Source organism: Somniosus microcephalus, chromosome 32, assembly GCF_052327205.1.
Source record: "Somniosus microcephalus isolate GS21.2 chromosome 32, FLI_Smic_1.0, whole genome shotgun sequence".
Classification (NCBI taxonomy): Eukaryota; Metazoa; Chordata; class Chondrichthyes; order Squaliformes; family Somniosidae; genus Somniosus; species Somniosus microcephalus.
The window spans coordinates 19071954-19095174 of NC_141018.1; the positions used below are offsets into that span (position 1 = coordinate 19071954).

General features: G+C 50.4%; 1 protein-coding gene across 3 annotated transcripts in view; it reads right to left on the minus strand.

Moving 5' to 3' along the window:
* The window catches only part of malt3 (MALT paracaspase 3), a 156521-nt gene extending 140810 nt beyond the window's left edge, over window positions 1-15711 (minus strand). For 2 of the 3 annotated variants that reach the window (XM_085972196.1, XM_085972195.1), the window contains exon 1: window positions 15351-15710. In XM_085972196.1, coding sequence (XP_085828322.1) covers window positions 15351-15387 — 37 coding nt within the window. In that variant the 5' untranslated portion in view covers window positions 15388-15710. Of the gene's footprint in view, window positions 1-15350 lie in introns of all 3 variants that reach the window. The other variant, XM_085972197.1, reaches the window with a different exon arrangement.
* Window positions 15712-23221: the final 7510 nt, after the last annotated feature.

Sequence of the window (23221 nt, forward strand, 5' to 3'; positions counted from 1 at the left end):
ATCCCTTCCACACTCCAGCAACCGCCCCTCCCCCGCCTCTGCCCCACTGTAATCAATATCACAGGAGATCCTCTATATTAAAAGCATGTGTAGACATCACATTCCAGACAATCTTAAAATGCTGGTGCTTCCTAGCTGCAGCCTGAGGCAAGGAAAGCACATTTACTTGAACATAGAAATGATAATACAGAAACCAGCCATTCGGCCCAACCAATCCACACGTGCAGTAGTCCTAATCCTATATGCCAGCCCTGTTCTCATACTCTTATGCCCATTTTCTTCAACCATTTATCTAAGCTTCTTCTTCCTCTTATCCTTAAATGTTGACATGATCTCTGCTTCAATCACTCGCTCCAATATCGCATTCCACAACACTTTGGTGCAAAAGAGCTTCTCCTGCTCGCTGTTCTAAATCTTTTATATTTAATCTTAGGTCTACGCGCCTCATTCTAGACCCTCTCAAGCACTGGACGCAGTATTGTGCCCATCTACCCTGTCCCCATTCCACTATCAAATCACCCTGTAATCTCTTCTATGCTAATGAAAGCAGCCCCAGTTTTTTTTACCCCAAGTCTTTCTCTGTATTTGTATTTCCTCATACCAGGCACCATCAGTGCTGCGGTTTTAAAGGGACGCTGCTGCACCTTAACAGAATAATACACTGTATATTACATGGTGCAGCATCCCTGTCCTTATAAAACAACATAGCACCTGATTTAGAATGACCTGCACCATAGGAAATCTGATTTTTTTTTTTTTAAAGAGGGGATTTTCTAACAATATTTACTGAACGTAAAGCACATTTTAATGATAATCATGTGATTTGTTTTCCCAACAGTGCAAATCAGTCTTACTTTTCCCTCCAATCCACACTATTAAAAATGTTACGAGTTGCATTTATATAGCGCCCATCATCACCTCAGGACGTCGCAAAGCGCTTTACAGCCAATCAAATACTTTTGAAGTGGAGTCACTGTTATAATGTGGGAAACGCAGCAGCCAATTAGCGCACAGCAAGCTCCCACAAATGTGCAATGTGATAATGGCCAGATAATCTGTTTTTTGTGATGTTGATTGAGGGATAAATATTGGCCAGGACACCAGGGAGAACTCCCCCCTGCTCTTCTTCGAAATAGTGGCTTGGAATCTTTTACATCCACCCGAGAGAGCAGACGGGGCCTCGGTTTAACGTCTCATCTGAAAGACGGCACCTCCGACAATGCAGCACAATCTCAGTACTGCACTGGGCGTGTCAGCCTAGATTTTTGTGCTCAACTCTCTGGAGTGGGACTTGAACCCACGACCTTCTGACTCAGAGGCGAGGGTGCTGCCCACTGAGCCACTGCTGACACTCTATATATGAAGTGCACATGGAACAGCTTCCCCCAGAGTTATTATTTGCAGTGTTTCAAAACTTACTACATTTACACACGTTCCCTTAACGGGCGACACACTCTTTAAGCTTTGCTATTTGTTTGAAGTCCCACTCCCTTTTAAACAAAGAAGATCACAAGAATGTGGACGATGTTGCAAGATATTTCCTAACTGTTCTCTTCTCATGCTTGGTTAATCTTGAACTGACTCATCAATCTCCCCGTTTTTATTGAATTGTGCTTTCTATCTCCTACCAAACAACTTAAACCTCTTTTCAATATTACTCAATTGTACAGGTCTATCAATCAGTTGCAAACCAATTCTCAATGCCTTTGACTATTTTTCCATTCAGATAGCGAGCGCTGTTGACCGCATCAGGCGGATTGGCTCCAACAAGTGGGAGGGAGCATGCAAAGTGGAACGGGCATAATCACTGAAGTGTTGCCACATTGGGGAAACACTGTGTGTATGTAGATAAATCTGTATAATCCCCTTTTAACTGCTGTATTCCCCTCCCCCCGCAAGACAGTTGCAAGCTGAGAGGAATAAGGCACGTTCAGACTTGCCTGCTGCTGATAGAAGGAAAACCAATCAGGTTCCAGCAGGTGACCAATCCGTGAGTCATCACAGGTTCGCGGGCTTCACGAATTCAGTACTGTATTGAGAGAGTTGGAGTAAAGACCTATTTCTTGTAGCTCGCTGTGTTGCCTATTTCTTTACGCGGGAGACCGTAGTCCCCCACATTGGTGACCCCGAATGTCGGCGGCCGAAGCCCCCGACTCACGCAGCCCCTACAGAGGCCAGCAACGACCCGATGGCAACCAGCAGCAGCCTGATGTCGGCCGGCGCCGCATCCTTGAAGCTCCCCACCTTCTGGGAACACCAAGCACCAGCTTGGTTCGCGCACTCGGAGGCCCAATTCACCCTTCGCAGGGTTCAAGACGATGAAGAAAGGTACCTCCATGTAGTCTCAGCACGAGCAAGCTCTACCGCCGCCGAAGTTCTCGACCTGTTGGGGAACCCACCACAGACCGGCAAGTACTCAACCATTAAGGGCCGCTTGCTGCAGGCTTACGGCCTGTCCAAGGAGGAGAGGGCCCGCAGGCTTCTCTCACTACCAGGCCTCGGCGATTCTACCCCGACCCAGTTGATGAGCCGGATGCTTGCGCTCCTGGGCTCTGAACCGCAGTGCTTTTTGTTTCGGGCCCTTTTCCTCAGCGTGCTTCCTCAGCAGGTACAGACTGCCCTCGCGGGGTCCCCGATCACGGACTGCGTACAACTGGCAGCCGCCGCGGACAAAGTTTTCGCCGTCGCCCAACTCGGCTGTGCAGCCGCGAGGCTCCCCGACACCACCGAGCACGCGCCGCCACGCCAGGCCGCAGAACTATGCTACTACCACGCGCGTTTCGGCCACAAGGCCCAACGCTGCAGAGCACCCTGCTCTTTCGATCAAACCAAGATGGCCGCCCGGCCCAACGCACCAGTCCCGCACCGCCGCCTAGGCCCGCTTGACCGCACCCCCGCCGCCACAATGGCCATCGGCACCACAGGTAAACTGCTGTACATAACCGACTCTCTTTCAGGGCGCAGATTCCTTTGCGACATCGGAGCCCAATGCAGCATAATTCCTGCCTCCCAGCTCGACATCCAGGCAGGCCGCAGCGGCCCACCCCTCGTGGCGGCAAATGGTGCAGCCATCGCTACTTTCGGAAAGCGACGGGCCGAGGTTTGTTTCAACGGCCAGCGATTTACATGGGATTGCGTGACGGCCTCAGTGGCACATCCTTTGCTGGGCGCCGATTTTCTTTGCGCCCACGGACTCCTGGTCGACGTCCGCAATAGGCGCCTGATCGACGCAGCAACTTTCGCTTCACTGGCCTGCCAGCAGAGCAACAGCCCGGCCCTCGTCGGGTCCTGCTCCGCCCCGGCGCATGACGACTACGCCCGCCTACTCGCAGATTTCCCGAGGCTCACACAACCGACCTTTTCAGCCGCGGCAGCCAAGCATGGGGTCGAGCACCACACCACCACTACGGGACCACCAGTGTTCGCTCGAGCCAGACGCATGGACCCAGCCAAGATGGCGGTGGCCAAGGAAGAATTCGCCACAATGGAAAAACTGGGCATCATCCGCCGCTCGAACAGCCCTTGGTCGTCCCCCCTCCACATTGTGCCCAAGCCGGGCGGTGGCTGGCGCCCTTGCGGCGACTACAGACGGCTCAACGACGCCACCACGCCCGATAGATACCCCATTCCACACATCCAAGACTTCTCAGCACACCTAGCAGGAAAGTCCGTCTTTTCCAAGGTCGACCTGATTCGCGGCTACCATCAGGTCCCCGTCCACCACGCAGATGTCCAGAAGATGGCGGTCATCACCCCCTTCGGACTGTTCGAGTTCCTGCGCATGCCCTTTGGGCTTAAGAACGCCGCACAGGCCTTCCAACGGCTCATGGACTCCGTCCTACGGGACCGGAGTTTCCTGTTCGTCTATCTGGACGATATCCTCGTGGCCAGTACCAGCAAGGCCGAGCACATCGCGCATTTGCGCTCCCTTTTCCAGCGCCTCAGCGAACACGGGATAATCGTCAACCCGGCCAAATGCCAGTTCGGAGCAGCCCAAATTGACTTTCTCGGCCACAGAATCTCGCCAAGGGGAACCATTCCCCTACCTTCCAAGGTGCAGGCGGTGGCGGACTTTCCCCAGCCCACCTCGGTTAAGGCACTGCAGGAATTTTTGGGGATGGTCAATTTCTATCACCGGTTCATGCCCAAGGCCGCTGCACTCATGCGCCCCCTCTACGAAGCCACCAGGGGCAAAACGGGCAAAGAGCAACTCACCTGGTCCAGCGAGATGGCGACAGCCTTCCACCAGACCAAAAGCGCCTTGGCCAACGCCACACTACTGGCCCACCCCATCCCGGGCGCCAAGACCGCCCTCACCACGGACGCCTCGGATTACGCCGTCAGCGCCGTCCAGCAACAGTGGGTCGAAGGCGCGTGGCAGCCACTGGCATTTTTCAGCCGACAGCTACGCAAGAACGAGCAGGCCTGCAGCACGTTCGGCAGAGAGCTCCTGGCCCTGTTCCTGGCAATCCGGCACTTCCGTTTCCTTCTGGAAGGCCGGCCGTTCACCGCATTCGTGGACCACAAGCCGCTCACTTTCGCCATGGCCAAAGTAACCGAACCCTGGTCCGCGCGCCAACAGCGCCAACTCAACTTCATCTCGGAGTTCACCACGGACATCCGCCACGTCGCCGGCAAGGACAATTTGGTGGCCGACTGCCTCTCAAGACCCTCGCTCCACGCAGTGCTCCTGGGTGTCGACTATGCCAGCATGGTGAGAGACCAGGCTGCCGACGCGGAGATCCAGGCCCTCAGGACGTCAACTACCAGCCTCACCCTGGCCGACATCCACTTCCACGCAGCCGGCACAACCCTCCTGTGCGACGTCTCAGTCCCCTCACCTAGGCCGGTCGTTCCATCCGCCTGGCGCAAGCGAGTTTTCGACATCATACATGGCCTTTCACATCCAGGGATGCGTGCGTCTCAGAAACTTATGTCCGCCAAGTTCGTCTGGCCTGGACTCCACAAGGATGTGAGAGGCTGGACCAACACATGCGTGCCGTGTCAGCGCGCTAAGGTCCAGCAGCACACCAAGGCGCCATTGGAGTGTTTCCCGCTGCCAGAGCGGCGTTTCGACCACGTCCACGTCGATCTGGTAGGCCCCTTGCCGCCGTCGCACGGTTTTACACACCTGCTCACGATCGTCGACCGCACCACCAGATGGCCCGAGGTGGTTCCCCTCGCCTCCACCACCACGACCGACGTCGCGCGAGCATTCGTCTCGGCATGGGTGGCCCGGTTCGGCGTGCCGACCGACATATCCTCGGACAGAGGCCCCCAGTTCACCTCCCACTTGTGGAATGCCATCATCGCCGGCCTCGGCACCAAGTTGCACAGGACAACAGCCTACCACCCGCAGGCCAACGGGCTCTGTGAGCGCTTTCATCGTTCTTTGAAAGCCTCCCTCCGCGCCAGCCTGGCCGACACCAACTGGATCGACAAACTACCCTGGGTTCTCCTGGGATTGCGTACTGCGCCCAAAGAGGACCTCCGCGCCTCTGCGGCCGAGATGGTCTACGGCCAACCGCTCAGAGTACCAGGCGACTTACTCCCCCTGACAACGGAGCCGTGGTCGGCCGCCAGACAGCTTTCCCTGCACCAGGACGCGGCCCAGCAATTCCGTCCAGTGCCCACTTCGCAACACGGCCCGCAGCTGTCCTACGTGCCTCGAGACTTACGACATGCGGAGTTTGTCTTCGTTCGCCGGGACACGCACACAGGCCCGCTGCAGGCACCATACACCAGCCCCTTCCCAGTATTGGAGACGGGGGACAAAGCTTTTCTTATCGATGTCGGCGGGAAGCCGGACCTTATTTCAGTAGACCGCCTCAAACCGGCGCACCTGGACCTCAGCTTCCCGTTTCGGCCGGCTCTTCCCCCACGGCAGGGCAGACCTCCCGCGTTGGCGACGGCCCCACAAGAGGACCAAGACACGCCAGAACCCTACTTCCCGGCCGCCGCCCCACCTTCGCCGGGAGCCCGTCCAGCCAGCCCACCGGCAGACCAGCCGCCAGACCAGCCGACGAACCAACCGGCCGACCTCCCAGACAGCCCTCCTCACACGCCAGATGGCTACTACAGCCGCTTGGTCAAACCTCCGCAGAGACTGATTTTTACAGTTAACGAGGATTCTGGGGGGGGCGTATGCCACATTGGGGAAACACTGTGTGTATGTCGATAAACCTGTATAATCCCCTTTTAACTGCTGTATTCCCCTCCCCCCGCAAGACAGTTGCAAGCTGAGAGGAATAAGGCACGTTCAGACTTGCCTGCTGCTGATAGAAGGAAAACCAATCAGGTTCCAGCAGGTGACCAATCCGTGAGTCATCACAGGTTCGTGGGCTTCATGAATTCAGTACTGTATTGTGAGAGTTGGAGTAAAGACCTATTTCTTATAGCTCGCTGTGTTGCCTATTTCTTTACGCGGGAGACCGTAGTCCCCCACAGAAGCATCCCGAGCTAGCGATATTGTTAGAGACAATAACTCAACTCCATCTAACCGTCAGTGCTCTGCAACTCCTCCAAGCAACTGCCTCTGCACGATGTCTTCAACACTCTGCTGGTTTAAATAAATGCAAACTAGCGGATCTCCCGTGGCAATGCTCACTGTCAAGAGGATGCACTGTTTCACATGGAAAAGACACAATGCATTATTCTGCTGCTAAGGCGAGCCAGCATGTAATCTGGACTACTGTCTGAAGGCCACAAGCTCTAACAGTTCTAAACAGGCACACCCTGAGATCAGCTGCATGCTAATTCCTCTTGGGGTCACTAGGAGGTCAATTAGTGTTTGAGTACAGAAGTAGAAAATTAGGTATGGAGTACAAAAGGAGAGAAGTTATGCTGAACCTTTATAAAGCGCTGGTTAGGCCACAACTAGAGTATTGCGGCCAGTTCTGGTCACCACACTTTAGGAAGGATGTGAAGGCCCTTGAGAGGGTGCAGAGGAGACTTACCAGAATGGTTCCGGGGATGGGGGATCTTAGCTTCAAGGACAGGTTGGAGAAGCTGGATTTGTTTTCATTAGAGCAAAGGAGGTTGAGGGGTGATTTGATAGAGGTGTACAAGATTATGACGGGTTTGGATAGGCTAGACGGGGAAAGGCTGTTCCCATTAGTTGATGGTACAAGGACTAGGGGACACAGATTTAAGGTTTTGGGCAAGAGATACGGGGGGACGTGAGGGAAAACTTTTTTTACGCAGCGAGTGGTGAGGACCTGGAACTCGCTGCCGACGGAAGTGGTGGAAGCGGAGACACTCAATGTTTTCAAGGAGAGACTGGATAGGCACTTGAGGGAAATAAACTTGCAGGGCTACGGGGATAGAGCGGGGGAATGGGACTGACTGGATTGCTCTACAGAGAGCCGGCACGGACTCGATGGGCCGAATGGCCTCCTTCTGTGCCTCTATGACTCTGACTCTAGTGGATAATGTTCCCCTGTAGATTAGAGGGCATGCCGTTTTATAACAATGCGGATGTTATCAATGAAGTGTGACGGAGATTGTGACAGAGAATGTACAACGGGAAGCAAGTGTGACACAAAGTGCATGCTATATGCAAGACTTTCCACATATTATATAGAGATTGAATATATATGATATTGAAAAGCCAAAAAAGGATATTTATCATTAACTGTTAAGATATTTTAAAATGAGGCCCTGAGGTTGAATGACCATTGCCTTCTGACTTAAATGTCATTAGTTTACATGACTTGAACAGCTATACTTACCCAATTTCTACGACATTCCCTCTTTTTCAAGTTTCTGGATTCAGGTTAAATTGGAAACGGATACTAAGAAGTGCAAGTACAAACCATCTGCTCGACCTCTACCCCAATGTGAAAGATTTAAGGGAACACTGGATCATAGCATTCAAGCTTCCGGTGGCCTGTCACTTTAATTCTCCGCTTCACTCCCACTCGGACCTCTCCGTCCTCGGCCTCTTACACTGTTCCAATGAAGCCCAACGTAAGCTCGAGGAACAGCACCTCATCTTTCAATTAGGCACTTTACAGCCTTCTGGACTCAACATCGAGTTCAACAATTTCAGACCATAACCTCGGCCCCAAACTTTTTTTTCCATTTTGTTTTTCTCGCTCTCACATGGCAGCTGTCGATCATTCAGCCATTGTCATTTACACTTCATCTAGACTCCTCTTGTTTCTTAACTTGTCCCATTACCATCTCCTTTTGCCTTGCACCATCATCCCTTTTGTCTTAATCTCTCCTGCCTTCCATCCTATCACAGACCTTCCCTTTTGTTCTTTCCTCCCCTCCCCCACTTTCCCTGCCCCTACACTTGCTAAAAAACCTGTTCCATCTCCAACTTTTTCCAGTTCTGACGAAGGGTCATCGACCTGAAACATTAACTTTGTTTCTCTCTCCGCAGATGCTGCCTGACCCGCTGAGTGTTTCCAGCATTTTCTGTTTTTATTTCAAGTTTAATGTGTTCTTTTACCAGGCATCTCCATCAGTACCTCACACGACTATCGCCATTTGGAATGGGTTATAAAAAGTGCCAGCTGCTGCTGATCTGATCAAACACATGGGGCCAGTAATTCCTGTCCCAACGCGCGAGTACGGACGGGGTACTCACGCGTGGGCCCGGAGGAATTGCCGGTTTTCAGTATGCACAGCGCATGCGGGGAAAACCGGCATTTCCTCTCCTCTGACCCAAGGGGTTAAGAGGCGGAACGCGTGCGAGGTTTCAGGTAGCGCGTGCGCGCTGAACTTCCCTTTTTTTGAAGAGTTGCCCGTGGGGAAAAGACCCCGGTTTTTACACGTGAAAAAAGCAGCCGTAAGTACTTACTTTTAACAGGTAAGTGGTCTATTAAGTAAAATTAGAAAATTTTTCCACAGGTTCATTATTTTTGAAGACTTTACAGTAAGGTAAGTGTATTTTTAGCCCCGATTTTTTATATAATTTTTTTCAAAATTTAAAATTATTGTTTAAAATAGTTTTTTACAGTTATTTATAGTTCGTTTAAGTAGTGCGATGTTTTTAAAATTTTCTTTCAAGTTTAAGTAGTGTTTTGGGGCCAGGAGTTTTCATGAGTTTGACAGCTCTTACTATCAAACTCATGAATGAACTTTTGCAACCTCCCATTGGTTGCCCAGTGCTCACGTGATCCCAGCCGGCTCATCGCACTAAGTACGCCGCTGGGTCACGCACGCACAGCGCGGCAGGACCCGAAGCGGGCCAGTGACAGGAAATGCAATGCGGGCCAGGATTGAAATGTCAGCGCGCCGGGTAAGTGCACATCGGGGGCTTGCACGCGCGGCAAGCCCCCGGACCTAATTTCTGGGCCATTCAAAATTCAGACTGTAAAACTAAAGGCAAAATACTGCGGATGCTGGAAGTCTGAAACAAGACAAAAATGCTGGAAACACTCAGCAGTATCTGTGGATACACTTTGCCTTTGCACAGAAAAAAGAAAAGTTAACTACAATCAGATAATATAATACCATATATAGCATGAATAAAATAAAATGGAGAAAAGGTGCTTTACAGAGAAATAAACCACTTTCTGTTTGGCCGTGTGGTTTGAGGTCCAAAGCCACTCGAAGCTTCTTTCGGTAAGTCACAGCACCTGGTCCTGTAACCCATTTGTACCCAGTGTTCAGTCATTTCAAAACCGCTTCACTAAAAAAAGGTACTGTGGCAAGAGACTATTTTTAAAGATTTTTTTCTTTCTGCTGGATCAGCCCAGTGAAAGAATAGGGCAGGTCAAAGAAGTAGGTTTCAAAAGGAGCGTCTTAAAAGGCGGAGAGAGAGGCAGGGAGGGGATTCCAGATGCAGGCTTTGGTGCTCACAGTATACACACACACATACCATCAGCACTGTGCACTGCCACAACATGTACACACAGCCCTCAGTACCCACACTATGCACCCACGGCCCATAGCACCTCCCCCAACCCCCCCCCCCACCCAGCGTACAAGCATCTTGCCATCATTGCCACATGTAGCTCACAGCAGCCGCACTGTGTTAAAGGGGATGTAGGAAGAGAGAGATCTGGGGGTTCACATTTACAAATTTTTGAAGGTGGCAGGACAAGTCAATAAAGCTGTTAAAAAAAAAGCTTACGGGACCTTGGGCTTGAAAATTAGAGGCTTGGGGGAAAAATTGGGTATCGCAATGTTTAGCGCCCGGTGCTAATTATCGCCTCCGATTGCAAAATTCGCCTCTCTTGCCCCTGGAGGTGATTTGAGCGCTAAATCAGGCGCTACACACCTCTCTTAAGGTGCTAACGTCAGGGAGCGAGGCGCTACCTCAGAACGCTACCGAAACTCAGGCGATGTCCGTTACCATGGAAGCCAGACAGACTGGTGCCATCCAGTTCTTAAAGGGGAGGGGCCATCTTGCTGGCCAGCCACACCCTGCTCATTGCAGCCTTGAATCTCGGCCTGGCGAGACCTCGAAAGCAATTGTGTTGGAAGCACTAATGGATAGGCTCAGGGAAAGAGCTTGGCACTTAGGAACCTCAAAAATGGTGCTCAGGACCAAACTCCTTGGGACAGTGTTAAATCTCTCCAAACGTCTCTCTCCCTCTCAACCTGCGTGTACCAAAAATGTTCCCGACAAGAAAAGGCAGGAAGCGCCCCGCCTTTAGATAGCGCTCCCCCAGCCCCTTCCCGACTTGAAAACGTTCCCCTCTACCTGTCGTTCCTAAAGGCAGGCTCTAAGGCAGGGGGCGCGACTCAATATCTGGTCCGGGGCGCTACCGGGACGTTGCACGCTCGACTGACGTCATGCTCTGTGGACGCAGGAGATCGTGGCGGTAGGGTTTAGTGCCGCCGCAAAACAACTGGTCAATTTTGCGAGCGGCACCAAAATCGCCACACTTGGGCGCTAAGTTCCTAGCGCCCCATTAGCACCCCCTGGAGGCGCTAACCAACCGAATTTCTCCCCCTTAGCGTACAAAAGCAAGGAATCTACAGTAAATCACTAGTTAGAACAAAAAAAGACTTACATTTCTATAGCATCTTTCACGACCACCAGACGTCTCAGAGCGCTTTACAGCCAATGAAGTTTTTTGAAGTGGAGTCACTGTTGTAATGTGAGAAATGCAGCAGCCAATTTGCGCACAGCAAGCTCCCACAAAACAGTAATGTGATGATGACCAGATCATTTTTTTTTGTTATATTGATTGAGGGATAAATATTGGGAGAGTGCAGAGGAGATTTGCCAGAATGATAGCAGGAATGATGGAGAGGTGAGAGAAGCTGGGATTGTTCTCCTTAGAGCAGAGAAGGTTAAGGGGAGATTTAATAGAGGCATTCAAAATTATGAAAGATTTTGATAGAGTAGATAGGGAGAAACCGTTTCCACTGGCAGGAGGGGCGGTAACCAGAGGACACAGGTTTAAGATCATTGGCAAATGAGAATTTGTTTTTTAAATGCAGCGATTTATGATGATCTGGAATGCACTACCTAAAAAGGGTGTTGGAAGCAGATTCAATGGTAACTTTAAAAAGGGGATTGGATATATACTTGAAAAGGAAAATTTTGCAGTGCTGTGGGGAAAAGAGCGGGGGAGTGGGACTAATTGGAGAGCCCATTCAAAGAGCCGACACGGGCACGATGGGCTGAATGGCCTCCTTCTTTGCTGCATCATTCTATGATTATAGTTCGACGATTAATGGTATGCACAATATTAATGTGTGTATGCAGCTCCCCCTATGTATTTGCAGAGTATACTATGTACATGCGACCCTTATTACCCACACTAGGTACATATGGCTCCCGCCATGGCTATGCAGCCTGCAGTGAATACATCAAACCTCAACCATCTACACACAGGCCATGACCTACATTTAAAGATTAAACCACGCACACGACCCACAATATAGACACGCAGTCCCCACCATGCACAATGTGCAAACTACCTGTTCACATGCAATACCTAGACTGTGTATATGGAGCGATCACACACACGTATGCAGCCGGCACTGTACACCTAGCAACGAGGGCTTAAACTATAATCACACACAACCACAAAGGGCAGAATACAATCTGAATGAACTTTGGCACGAAGTTGCTTCCCACCTCTTCTTCATACCAGTTTTTATTATTAACAGTCGACTCTTAATTCACAGTCGCCCAGTACAAGTTCTCTGATAATTCAGTTTTTAAGCACCACAGTCTCACTTTGCTGGGTTACTGATGTTGCTTAATTCAAATCATTAGCTAATTCAAAATGTTAGCCCCCCCTAAAAGGGAATTTGAAATGACCCCTCAGACATGGCTATAAACCTACTTCTCAGTATATCCTTATCATAGCAAGCAATCAGTTTGTATTTAAAAGAAAGATTTATGTAGCGCCTTTTCCTACCTCAGTACATCCCAAAGCACTTTACAGCCAACAAAGTATTTTTTGAAATTTAGTCACTGTTGTCATACAGGAAACGCAGCAGCCAATTTACACACAAATAACAATGTGATAATCTGTTTTAATGATGTTGATTGAGGGATAAATATTGGCCAGGACACCGGGGAGAACCCCCTGCTCTTCTTCAAAACAGTGCCGGGGATCTTTAATGTCCACCTTGAGAGAGGGCAGACGGGGCCTCGGTTTAACCTCTCATCCGAAAGACGGCACCTCCGACAATGCAGCGCTCCCCCCTCAGCACTGGCACTGGGAGCGTCAGCCCGGATTTAAGTGCTCAAGTCTCGGGAGTGGGGCTTGAACCCCCAACCGCCTGAATCAGAGGCGAGTGTGCCACCCACTGAGCCACGGCTGACACCAGGGACACTTGGTGCCCATCTGCAACCGATCCTAAACCAGAACACCAGGCAGGAGCAAAATGCCCGCCCCACACCTCTCCTCAGTACTGGGCAAGCCTGGGTATCGCACCTGATGGGACATCTTCCCTGACCCAGCCCCACTTTGCTCTGAAGCACAGACCCAGTGAATCATTGAATCATAGAACAATGCAACACAGAAAGAGGACATCGTGCTCTTTGAAAGAACTCTCCAATTAGTCCCACTCCCCTACTCTTTCCCCATAGCCCTGCAATTGTTTTTATTTTTCCAAGTATTTATCCAATTCCCTTTTGAAAGTGCATTCCAGATCATAACAACTCACGGTGTAATTTTTTCCCTCACGTCACCTCTGGTTCATTTGCCAATTAACTTAAATCTGTGTCCTCTGCTTACCGACCCTCCTGCCAGTGAAAACAGTTTCTCCTCATTTACAATAGCAAAATACTGCGGATGCTGGAAATCTGAACTAACGCTGGAAGCACTCAGCAGGCCAGGCAGAGAAACGGAGTTAACGTTTCAGGTCTGGGACCCTTCATCAGATGAAACGTTAACTCTGTTTCTCTCTCCACGGATGCTGCCTGGCCTGCTGAATGCTTCCAGCATTGTCTGCTGTTATTTCTCCTCTCTCAAGACCCTTTAAGGTTTTGAACACCTCTATTAAATCTCCAAATAGATTTTGTCTTTGAACCCTCAAGTACATTATCCCTTTCCAGTGCTGTGACAGTATCCTCGATCAATACTGCCACCCCCCCCCTCTCCTTTTCCCCTTCCCAGTCTTTCCTGGATACATTGCAACCAGGAATATTAAGTGGCCATTCCTCCCATTGTTTGAGCCAGGTCTCAGCTATTGGCACTACATCATGAGTCCATGTGGCTACTTAACCCAACCTCATTTACCACACTCTGGGCAGTTACGTACATCTGGAGGATTCCTGCGCTGCCTGCCTCTTCCTACCCTGCCGGATGGCCACCCACTCACTCACTGTCCTCCTGGACTCTCAGTAGCTGCAGGGGGTGAGGGGGGTGACCAGCTCCTGGAACGTGCGCTCCAGGGAATTCTCAGCCTCCCGTCCGCCCCGCTGTGACTCCAACCGCTCCTCAAGCTCAGAAACCCGGAGCTTGAGTTCGAGCAACTGGAGGCACTTCCTGCACACGTGGTTATCCAGGACACATGAAGCCTCCTGGAGTTCCCACATGGCACAGGAATTGCAGGCAACGGGTCTCAGCTGTCCCATCACTTTGCTTATATATGTTATAGAAACATAGAAGATAGGAGCAGGAGTAGGCCATTCGGCCCCTCGAGCCTGCTCCGCCATTCAATGAGATCATGGCTGATCATCCAAATTCAGTACCCGGTCCCTGCTTTCTCCCCATATCCCTTGATCCCTTTAGCCTTAAGAAATATATCTAACTCCTTCTTGAATATATTTAATGAATTGGCCTCAACTGCCTTCTGTGGTAGAGAATTCCACAGGTTCACCACTCTCTGGGTGAAGAAATTCCTCCTCATCTCTGTCCTAAATGGCTTACCCCTTATCCTTAGACTGTGGCCCCTGGTTCTGGACTCCCCGGCCATCGGGAACATCCTTCCTGCATCTAGTCTGTCCAGTCCTGTCAGAATTTTATAAGTTTCAATGAGATCCCCTCTCGTTCTTCTAAACTCCAATGAGTATAAGCCCAATCGACCCAATCTCTCCTCATACGTCATTCCTGCCATCCCAGATATCAGCCTGGTGAATCTTCGCTGCACTTCCTCCATGGCAAGAACATCCTTCCTCAGATAAGGCGACCAAAACTGCACACAATACTCAAGATGTGGTCTCACCAAGGCCCTGTACAACTGCAGCAAGACATCCTTGTTCCTGTACTCAAACCCTCTCGCTACGAAGGCCAACATACCATTTGCCTTCTTAACCGCCTGCTGCACCTGCATGCTTACTTCCAGCGACTGGTGCACAAGGACACCCAGGTCTCGTTGCACTTCCCCTTCTCCCAATCTATTGCCATTCAGATAATAATCTGCCTTCCTGTTTTTGACACCAAAGTGGATAACCTCGCATTTATCCACGTTATATTGCATCTGCCATGCCTCTGCCCAATCACCCAACCTATCCAAATCATACTGGAGTTTCTCGGCATCCTCCTCACAGCACACACGCCCACCCAGCTTTGCTTATATATGTTTTTAGTTTAGCATCCCCTTATTCCTAATTATTTATTTATTTATTTATTTATGTAAACCAGATTTTTATGTAATGTAACTCGGATCCCTTTAATGTTGGTATCTTTTATTTAGTTCATTTTAATTTATCCCCCTTAGAGCTAATTAATTATTCTGTATTATGTATATATTTGCTGTTGCCCCATAAATGCCAAATTCCCACTCTCACCACTCCGTTAAGCAGATTCACCCAGCTCTCTCTTCAGCCGGCTCTGTGCTCTCAGTATTATTGCAGGGAAAGGGTCGGTCAGAATCAGCTGGGTGTTAGTTACATTTTAGGAATGGGGGGGATTTCAACTCCAAACTTGCAGCGGTTTCTCTGCATTGGCCCCTGAAATTGACAAGTGATCCCGGGCACTCACCTGGGAAGACGGGGATCGCTCTGGGAACAGCCGGCATCGGGAGCGGTGCTTGGGGACACCCTGGACACAGTCTCCAGGGGGTGGGGGGGGACAGGTAGCTCTCCACAGGGTCTCACCCGCACCTAGAGCTGGGGCTGAGCAGCAGCCTCCTCCTCGCCATCAGCAGCAACCATTTACACTCGCTTCAGGGGCCTCAGGAAAATCCCCGGAATCCCCGGAAGTTAACTCACATGCAACTGAGAGAGAAGAAAAAAAACCAACTTTCTTTATGGAAAGTTCCGCCGCACATTGAAGAGGCGCCTGGGCTCCGCGAGGTCCTAACGCCGCCTGTCGCCGGTCGTTCTGACACCCAGTCCTCCCTCTGAAGGTCAGGCTCTTTTCCTTGACTGCCTCGTTTTGTCATTTGTTCCAATTGCTAATTAAACCAACCTGAATGGTTGCTAGCACCCTGGCTTTTACGTCAGAAGGTTCACAGTCCCCACTCCAAGACTTGAGCACAACAAACCAGGCTGACACTCCCAGTGCCAGTGCTGAGGGAGTGCTGCACTGTCGGAGGTGCCGTCTTTCAGATGAGACGTTAAACCGAGGCCCCGTCTGCTCTCTCAGGTGGATGTAAAATATTCCGTGTCGCTATTTTGAATAAAAGCAGGGGAGTTCTCCCCGGTGCCCTGGCCAATATTCCTCAATCAACATCACTAAAACACAGATTATCTGGTCATTATCACATTGCTGTTTGTGGGAGCTTGCTGTGTCCTTCTCGAGCTGTCTACAGCCTTTGACATGCTCCTCCAAGGCCTCTCCACCGTCGTCCAGCTGGGTGGGACTGCACTCGCCTGGTTCCATTCTTATCTAGCTAATCGTAGCCAGAGAATCACCTGTAACGGCTTCTCTTCCCGCTCCCGCACTGTTAACCTCTGGTGTCCCCCAAGGATCTATCCTTGGCCCCCTGCTATTTCTCATCTACATGCTGCCCCTTGGCCACATCATCCGAAAACACGGCGTCCGTTTCCACACGTACGCTGACGACACCCAGCTCTACCTCACCACCACTTCTCTCGACCCCTCCATTAAACTGTCTGCCGCATCTCCTACATTACAACAGTGACTACACTTCAAAAAGTACTTCATTGGCTGTAAAGCGCTTTGAGACGTCCGGTGGTCGTGAAAGGCGCTATAGAAATGTAAGTCTGTCTTTTAAAACAACCGCCCATAGCGTGCTACCATATGACACCATTTAATTCGAGCCTTGCCTACCCTTAGGGAACAGCATCTGGCCCTGCACTTCCGTCTTCACATGTTTTAAGTTTGCCGAGTATATTGCTGCCAAATGGGGTGTATGTATGACCTGCAATGTGGCACAGCAGGCTCGGTAAGTACAGTACAGTCCGACCATCAGAGGTGATTGCTGACCCACTCCCTGAAAAATGTCATGTTCTTTGTAACGGTCCTGAGGACTGATATAGAATCATAAGGGGAAGGTAGATAAGCACATGAGGGAGAAAGGAACAGAAGGATATGTTGATGGGGTTAATCGAAGAAAGGTGGGAGGAGGCTCGTGTGGAGCATAAACACCAGCAGAGACCAGTTGGGCCGAATGGCCTGTTTCTGTGCTGTAAATACTTTGTAATACTTTGTACACACGGCACAGAAAATTCAGCCCATCATGCCTGTGCCGGCTTTCTGAAAGAGCTACCAATTAGTCCCACTCCCCTGCTCTTTCCCCAAATATTTCCTTTTCAAGTATCCATTCTATTCCTCTAAGGTTCCCCCCGTCCTAGCCCTGAACTCATATTGTCTCTAGTTTCTCTCCTATCTCCCCATATGCCCTCTCCGAGCTCATCCTGTCCATGAGATCCACCTCCTGCTCCCTCGACCCTATTCCCACTAAACTGCTGACCACCCAACTTCCCTTCCTGACTCCCATGTTAGCTGATATTGTTAATGGTTCTCTCTCCTCAGGCACTGTTCCCTTCCCCTTCAAACCTGCTTTCATCACCCTCCTCCTCAAAAAAACAACCCTTGACCCCTCCGTCCTTGCAAACTACCGCCCCATCTCCAACCTCCCTTTCCTCTCCAAAGTCCTTGAATGTGTTGTCGCCTCCCAAATCCGTGCGCATCTTTCCCAGAGCTCCAAGTTTGAATCCCTCCAATCAGGTTTCCACCCCTACCACAGTACCGAAACAGCTCTTATCAAAGTCACAAATGACATCCTTTGTGACTGTGATAAATGTAAACTATCCCTCCTTGTCCTTCTTGACCTGTCTGCAGAATTTGACACAGTTGACCACTCCATCCTCCTTCAACGCCTCTCCACCATCATCCAGTGGGTGGGACTGCACTCGCCTGGTTCCATTCCTATCTATCGAATCGTAGCCAGAGAATCACCTGCAGTGGCTTCTCTTCCCGCTCCTGCATTGTTACCTCTGGTGTCCCCCAAGGATCTATCTTTGGCCCACTGCTATTTCTCATCTACATGTTGCCCCTTGGCCACATCATCCGAAAACACAGCATCAGTTTCCACACGTATGCTGACAACACCCAGCTCTACCTCACTATCACTTCTCTCGACCCCTCCACTAAATGTCCAACATCCAGTTCTGGATGAGTAGAAATTTCCTGCAACTAAATATTGGGAAGACCGAAGCCATTGTTTTCAGTCCCCGCCACAAACTCCGTTCCCTAGCCACCGACTCCATCCCTCTCCCTGGCATCTGTCTGAGGCTGAACCAGACTTGGTGTCATATTTGAGCTTCCGACCACATATCCGTGCCATCACAAAGACCGCCTATTTCCATCTCTGTTCGACTCCGCTCCTGCCTCAGCTCATCTGCTGCTGAAACCCTCATCCATGCCTTTGTTACCTCTAGACTTGACTATTCCAACGCACTCCTGGCCGGCCTCCCACGTTCTACCCTACGTAAACTCAAGGCTATCCAAAACTCGACTGCCAGTGTCCTAACTCACACCAAGTCCCGTTCGCCCATCACCCCCTGTGCTCGCTGCCCAGTGTCCTAACTCACACCAAGTCCCGTTCGCCCATCACCCCCTGTGCTCGCTGCCCGTGTCCTAACTCGCACCAAGTCCCGTTCGCCCATCACCCCCTGTGCTCGCTGCCCGTGTCCTAACTCGCACCAAGTCCCGTTCGCCCATCACCCCCTGTGCTCGCTGCCCGTGTCCTAACTCGCACCAAGTCCCGTTCGCCCATCACCCCCTGTGCTCGCTGCCCGTGTCCTAACTCGCACCAAGTCCCGTTCGCCCATCACCCCTGTGCTCGCTGCCAGTGTCCTAACTCGCACCAAGTCCCGTTCGCCCATCACCCCTGTGCCCGCTGCCAGTGTCCTAACTCACACCATGTCCCATTCGCCCATCACCCCTGTGCTCGCTGACCTACATTGGCTCCCGGTTAAACAACGCCTCGATTTCAAAATTCTCATCCTTGATTTTCAAATCCCTCCATGGCCTCGCCCCCTCCCTATCTCTGTAATCTCCTCCAGCCCTACAACCCTGAGATATCTGCACTCCTCTAATTCTGGCCTCTTGAACATCCCTGATTTTAATCGTTCCAACATTGGCGGCCGTGCCTTCAGCTGATAAGCTCTAAGCTCTGGAATTCCCTGCCTAAACCTCTCTGCCTCGCGACCTCTCTTTCCTCCTTTAAGACGCTCCTTAAAACCTACCTCTTTGACCAAGCTTTTGGTCACCTGTCCTAATAACTCCTTCGGTGGCTCGGGGTCACAAACGTTTTTACTGATATCGCTCTTGTTAAGCGCCCTGGGACGTCTTGCTACATTAAATACGTTACATAAATGTAAGTTGTTGTTGGAAGGAAGGATGGCAAAAAGAAAGAACGAGACTTCACAGCCAATGAAGTACTTTAGAAGTGCAGTCACTGTTGTCATGCAGGAAACATAAGTACAGTCATCACAGCTGGACACAACCTTGTGTTCGAGGTCTCACGAATACTCACGTAGTTTCAGTATCACTTCCTGGAAACTATATTCAGACAGTCTACTTTAAGGCCTAATGTTTTATGCATTGTCACATCTGCTGCCATGCGCTACACTGAGAACTTCAACCTTCGGTTAACGATCCCAGGCTTGGGCACGCGGAGCTCTCGGGGGGTCGCCAGCCCGCCAGGACTTTCCTGGAGTCACCGGGATTTAAGGATTAATCTCCGGGAAAGCTGCTGCCAGCAAAAAAACTCTCCCGGGAGAAAAGTCGTAGGGCCGTTAAAAAAAAGATTGTGTGGGTTTTTCTTTTGTTTCCATTTCTCATTTGTTAGCTAGAAAAATATTGCAGCTGTGGGGGAGAAAAAAAGGCCGTTTGATCAGGTTGGGCGGGTGGAGGCGGGAGGTCATGCGATGATACCTCCAGTGATACGTCTAACCTGAGATGGCGACCCGGCGAAGCACACAATTTTTGCACCATTGTTGTGGGCAGTGATTGTCCAAATTTTGGCAGAAGAACCTCCCTGAGGCAGCAGTTCAAAGTTGGGAAATTCCCCCTCACACGTGTTTCATTGCTCACCTTCTACAACAACGGAACCTTATTCCTCTAACGTGTTTAACACCAATCGGCATTACCTCACGTTTCACTATGGCCCAGAAATTCGGGTCGGGGGCTTCCCGCGGCTGCAAGCCCCCGACCTGCACTTACCTAGCGCGCCGGCCGTTGAGCTGTGGGCCCCCATGGAATTCCGATCCGGGGCCTGGTCCAGCTGCCGGCGCGCAGTGCTTGCGTATCCCAGGGGCGCAGTTAGTTCGATGCGTCCCCTGGGATCACGTGGGCCATGGGGAGCCAATCGGAGCAGGGAATGCTCCATTCATAAGTTTGACAGGAAGAGCTATCAAACCTATAAATACTACGGCCCCAAAACATCACTAAATCTTCAAATAATTTTTTTTTTAAATCACATTTTTAAAATAAACTATAAATTACATGAAATAACTATTTTAAACAATAATTTAAATTCTTGAAAAAAATAATTTTATTTTCTAACGGGGCTAAAAATAAACTTACCTTGCTTTAAAGTATTTAAAAATAATAAACCTGTGGAAAAAATGTTTTAATTTTAATTAATTCACCACTTACCTTGTAAAAAGCAGGCCTTGTGACTGCTTTTTACATGTCTAACTTCTGGAGACTTACCTTCCCGGGAAAACCTGCAAAAAAAAACGAAGTTCGATGCACACGCGCTGCCTCTCCTGCGCACGCGTTCGAACTCTGAACCCCTTCTTTCAGGGGAACGGAAGTGCCGGTTTCCCACGCATGCGCAGTGCATGCAGGAAAGCGGCACTTCCATTGGGCTTACGGGTGAGTACCCCATGCGTACTCACCCGTGGAGACCCGTTCTGGGCCAACATGTTTGCAATAGGATGTCAGCTGTGACTCAGTGGGCAGCTCCCGTGCCTCTGAGTCAACGGGTTGTGGGTTCAAGTCCCACTCCAGAGACTTGAGCACGTAATCCAGGCTGACACTCCCGGTGCAGTGCTGAGGGAGTGCTGCACTGTCTGAGGTGCCGTCTTTCAGGTGAGATGTTAAACCGAGGCCCCGTCTATCTATGTATCTGTCTATTATTAAACATTTAGCATCTAGCACACATTTACTGCTTATCACACTTACTTTCTGTGCCATGGTATCACCTCTAGGTGTAACATTTGACTTCTAACTGTGCAGTGTATATACTCAACTTTTAGTCCTCCCAACACTAGGGGGTGCTGCTACTACTCAAAGAGCTATTCCTCAGGTCTTTCCCTCTAGGTGGTGCTACACATTTGATATTTATTTTTAGCTTGTTTTTTTCTTTTAATCTTTTACTTTAATGTAAAATGCCTTTGTTTGTTTTATTTACTTACTCTGCTCGGCCTATTTTGGCCTTGAGTTTCTCACATACCTGACATCTTCCTCTCCTCCGCACATGCCATTGTGGGGCGTTGGACCTCTGGCCAGCCAACTGTTTGCTCTTCCAGTTGCCAATGATTAACCTCTGGCCACCCCATTTGCATCCTGCTGCCATGTTGGGTCTCCAACTCCCACTCTGGCTCCCATGCCTGCCCCGACCGACCCCTGTCCCACACAGAGCTCAGGCCTATTGCTGCCCGCACTCCTTGGCTCCATTGCCCACCTAATCATGCTCGCTCTTGTGCCTCTATCACCTGCCCTCCTCCCTCACTTGCCCACATCCCAGTGCTCAGACTTCGCTGATTTCCCACCACGTTCTATTTAGGGCGCTATAACAGCTTTCAAACTAAACTAAAGAAGCACAGTTGGAGACTTTGGGCTGGATTTTCTCAATGGGGAGCTTTTGGAGGCGGGACTCCCACTTGTCGGGTTTCAGTCCCGCCTCCATCAACTTCTGGCCAACCCACGCTATTTTCCCTTGATTGACCTTGTTAAGCCCGCCCAGTGGGCTTAGCAGGCCAATTAAGGGAAAGCCGGTTACAGTGAACGTCAGCGTATGACATTTCACCTGTCAAAAAATTTGACAGATGAGTTGTCATCGTTTGACAGCTCTGTGAAGCTGTCAAACACTGACATTCTCTGTAGTTTGATGAGGTCTTGAATTCAAGACTCATCAAACCTCTTTCTTTTGCAGAAATTAGACGGTTGTTGCATTGGAGAATGCAACGGCCATCTGTCATATCTGCCGCGGAGGTGCGAGACTCTCCGCATCCCCACCGATTGAAGCCTGCAGGAAGAAACAAAGGTAAGTAAACTTTTTCTAACACTTTCCACTCACCTCAGATACTCACCACTCCACTCTTGCACCCATCACTAACCTTCACAGCGCACTTTTGCACCCCTCCGACCCCCGCAGACCCACTGCTCGCCTCGGTGAGCCTTCGGGAAGCCCACACTTGTGTGGGCAAAAAGGGGATAATCCTCTTATTTGCCTGTTAACTACCTGTTAAGAGGCAATTAAGTGGCTGTAATCCCCTTCCCACCTCCAAGGAGACGGGACCCGGCGTGGGACGGCTACCCGCCTCCTGGCAAGATGGCACGGAGGGCACCCGCCCCCAAATTCTGCCATTTTCCTGGGAGTCCCGCCTCCATACCCGCCTCCCAGGGCTGGCAAGATCGCGCCCTTTGTTACTAAAGCTTGCTAGTGATTCAGGATGTTCTCCTGTTGTAAAGTAAGCAATCTGCATATCAAAAGGTCAATTGAGTTGATCAGAATCCTCAAATTGAGGATCGTGGCTAAGTACTGAACAGCATACTTCTAAAATTGTCCGTGCAGCGATGCCAGCTACCCACTCAACCTGGTGCACTGGTGTTCGCTGCCATCCCAGGGCCAATTTCGCCCAGGATCACGGCATCAGCCTTCAAACAATCCCACACACACCAACCCCCTGCCGCCCTCGCCCGGGTGCGAATGGAGGTCCAACATTCGAGGGCACCATTAGGGTCGCCAACTCTGGTTGGGTGTATTCCTGGAGGATTTATCCCCTGACCTCTCACCTCCAACCGCCCCGCCCCCACACTCCCGCCATTGGTTGCCTGAGACGCCCATCCTCACAGTGTCCCACCTTACCACATCCAATTGAGAAGTGAGCAGACTCTTCGCTACCCGATTAGATGATTATCAACTTCTGTCAAACAGCCCTTCTTCCCATCTCCAATGCTTTTTATAACTGATAAGCGAAAGTGTTCAAAGAATTTTTTTTTAAATGCATTGGTTCATGTGGAGCATAAACATTGTCAGGGACCTGTTTCTGTGCTGCAAATTCTCTGTAATACCATTTTGTTTTACTGTCCCAATGATTTTCCTTCCCGGGTTGCTCACAGCAGTGCCCTGGAGAGCAATCTTCAATTCCTGGAGACTCCCCATAGTAGATGAGAAAACATAGCGCCAGACACAGAGCTAAAGGTGG